General features: G+C 46.5%; 1 protein-coding gene across 1 annotated transcript; it reads right to left on the minus strand.

The window, feature by feature from the left end:
* Positions 1-1052: 1052 nt before the first annotated feature.
* Positions 1053-2492, minus strand: LOC110585952 (pyruvate dehydrogenase (acetyl-transferring) kinase isozyme 3, mitochondrial-like). The gene has a single exon (XM_044916971.1). The coding sequence runs from the start codon at positions 2490-2492 to the stop codon at positions 1245-1247; it is 1248 nt and encodes a 415-aa protein (XP_044772906.1). The 3' UTR covers positions 1053-1244.
* Positions 2493-2829: the final 337 nt, after the last annotated feature.

Below are 2829 nucleotides of genomic sequence, written 5' to 3' on the forward strand. Positions count from 1 at the left end.
CTGGAGTCCCTGGATCGAGTCCCGCATCGGGCTCCCTGCTCGGCAGAGAATCTGCTTCTCCCTCTGACCTTCCTCCCTCTCATGCTCTCTGTCTCTCATTCTCTCTCTCTCAAATAAAAAAAAAAAAAAGAATCCAGTTTGCAAATAACCATTCTATCTCTACACAGGAAAACGCTTCTCTCCTTGATGAGATAATAAAAGGCAAGCTAAGGGCAAAAGGCACACTGACTCTCAACAAACCACACCCCCAAAGGTGAGATATGTGTGACCTTCTTCGGGCACTCATGACTGCCCAAGAACAAAAAAAGGAAATACAAATGGTCAACTGATAAAGATTTCAGTCATGCACGACATAAAACTCCATCTGTTTATAACTGTCTTAATGATTTACAAGAAAAACACAATCTTAATAAGAGCCAGACCTCCAGGAACCTATAGACTCAATTTCCTGGAGGCCTAATGTCACCCTACCCTCCATAGGATTAAAAAAATAGCCTATATAATCAGTCACTCCTCACACTTACAATGCAGCTTTTTCTGCCTACAGGTCCTGTCCCGTGCTTTTTTTTTTTTTTTTAACTTTTGGAATGCTTTAATTGACAGAATGGAAGTACACAAATGAATTTTAAAATAAAATCAATGCATCAGAGAGTAAGAGCTAATGTGAAACTTGCCGCACCTCACTCCGATCAGATGGAAGAAGGCAAAAGTTGAAATCACAGAGTGAGGAAGGACGCATATGAGAGAGGAAGGGCCCCGGGACTGAATTATTCAAGACACACTCTGCTGGTGTCTTCAACTTCCAGATCACCCAGGCCTTAGTCAGTGGTTTGGAAAACCATGGTGTTTGGTCACAAAGAGCAACCGCAGAAACTGGCTGTATCTGGAATGAGGAAGGAGCTTAGACTCCTGGGGAGAATGTAAACACTCGACTCTATGACAAGGAGGAGGGAGGTATGAGGGCACCAGAGCACTAACGAGGCTCTGTGCCGTTTTACGACAGGCGCCAACCAAACCACAGCAACATGCTAGGAAAAACTGCTCGGGTTACTACTTTAGTGAAGATCTGGAGCAGCTATAGGAAGGTTTTTGTGGAGAAGGTCCAGCTCATATAGAGAAATTACACATTCAAGCACTGGAGTACTATGGTGCCTTGCTCAGAGTTGGTGGAGGAAAGGAGTTCTCTCCAGTTGACTTGTGGAAGACAATCTTTCTTCTCAGAGAGGACATGAGCATTCAGTGTTCTAGAAAGTTCTATTAGTCTTGACCTTGTCCTGTTTCGCCTTGTATTTTGAGGCATCCCTAGGTTCTCTGCTGGGATTGCTCCAGTCATCAGCTTCGTGTGTGGTCCTGTAATGACGCCACGCAGACTTATTAAAAACCGGAAGTCTCTCAAATGATTCACTTGAAAGTGCCTTTAAATAAATGACAGCATCAGTACCGACTCCTTCCATGGGATAGAGTTTTAGATCTCCTTGGAAATATCTAGCATATAGACGAGAAATTGGCAAGCCATAACCAAATCCAGCCAGAGGGGCGGCTCTTGTAGGCTCCAGGCTAGGTCTAGGAGCAGTTGAATACATGTAGTTAAAAAGACGGTCTATTTTTTGAAGTGGGACACCACCACCTAGGTCACTTACCTTAATGGACAAGTCTTCTTTACCCAGAGTAACAAGGGTTTTAACAGACGGGTAGGCTTCTTTTCTGTCTTCATACAGTTCAACTGTCACTCTCACTGAGTTCTTGAACAACTCAAATAGCATGTGAAACAGGTGTGAGGGCACATAAACTACCTGAATAGGTTTGTCTGGAGCTTTGGCACTGAATTCTTCGACTTCCAGCTCTGGAGCTACCAGGTAATACTGTTCACACAGCATCTTGGCGGTGTCATAGGCATCTTTCATGACATCAGCCACATTGCAGGTGGGATCAATACTTCCAACGTGTTGAGGATGAGCAGGGTTAATGTCACCACCAAGCAGAAGTGTGTGCTGGTTCATAAGCATGCGGAAAGAGATGCGGTTGGTATAGAACCGATCCAGAAAATACTGGATGTTACTGCTAACGAATGGATCAAACCCAAATTTCTCCTTGTATTCAATCACTTCTTGTGCCATTGTAGGAACCACATCGTTGTGTCTATTTCGGACTTTAATGAGAACTTGCAGAAAGTCATCCAAGACCTGTGGATCTTCAGGGCTCTTATTCTCGTATTCTAGAAGTTCAAGAAAGCTCTGCATATACCAGCTCTGAACCAACCCCACCGAAGGGCGGTTAAGCAAGTTATCCGGCAGAAGATTAACTTCTCTCATTGTATTGGCCAGTCTTACAGGAAGCTCCTTTCGTAGAAACATATATGAAGTTTTCTCACATGCATTAGCTCTCCCGAAGTCTAGGAACTGCTTGATGGAGAGTGCCGATGGCGAGAAACGCGAGTAGCGCTCCATCTGCTGAGGCACCGGCTGCTTCAGCAGCCACCGGAAAAGCCGCATCCTCGCCGAGGCCGTGCACAGACCAGCGGAGACGCTCAGGCAGCCGCAGGGGCCAAGGCAGCCGAGCCGCGCGGATCCGGCACGTCAGCCGAGCTCGCACCCCGGCCTCCGCCTCGGCCTTGGCGCCGCGGGAGCAGCCGCCGCAGCAGCAGCAGCTCCCGGGCCCTGTCCCGTGCTTTAATAAAACCACCTTTTTGCACCGAAAATGTCTCAAGAATCTTTCTTGACCATTCACTCTCAGACCCAAACTTCAAATTACATCATTTTGGCGCCCACCGTGGGGCTCACGTCTTCTCATCTAGACTCTGAGCCTTAGTGCAAACTTGATGAGTACTTC

The sequence above is a fragment of the Neomonachus schauinslandi genome, chromosome 7 (genome assembly GCF_002201575.2).
Source record: "Neomonachus schauinslandi chromosome 7, ASM220157v2, whole genome shotgun sequence".
NCBI classification, from domain to species: domain Eukaryota; kingdom Metazoa; phylum Chordata; class Mammalia; order Carnivora; family Phocidae; genus Neomonachus; species Neomonachus schauinslandi.

Excerpts from the sequence above, each read along its gene's own strand:
- LOC110585952 (XM_044916971.1), bottom strand. The coding sequence starts at position 2,492 with ATGCGGCTTTTCCGGTGGCTGCTGAAGCAGCCGGTGCCTCAGCAGATG.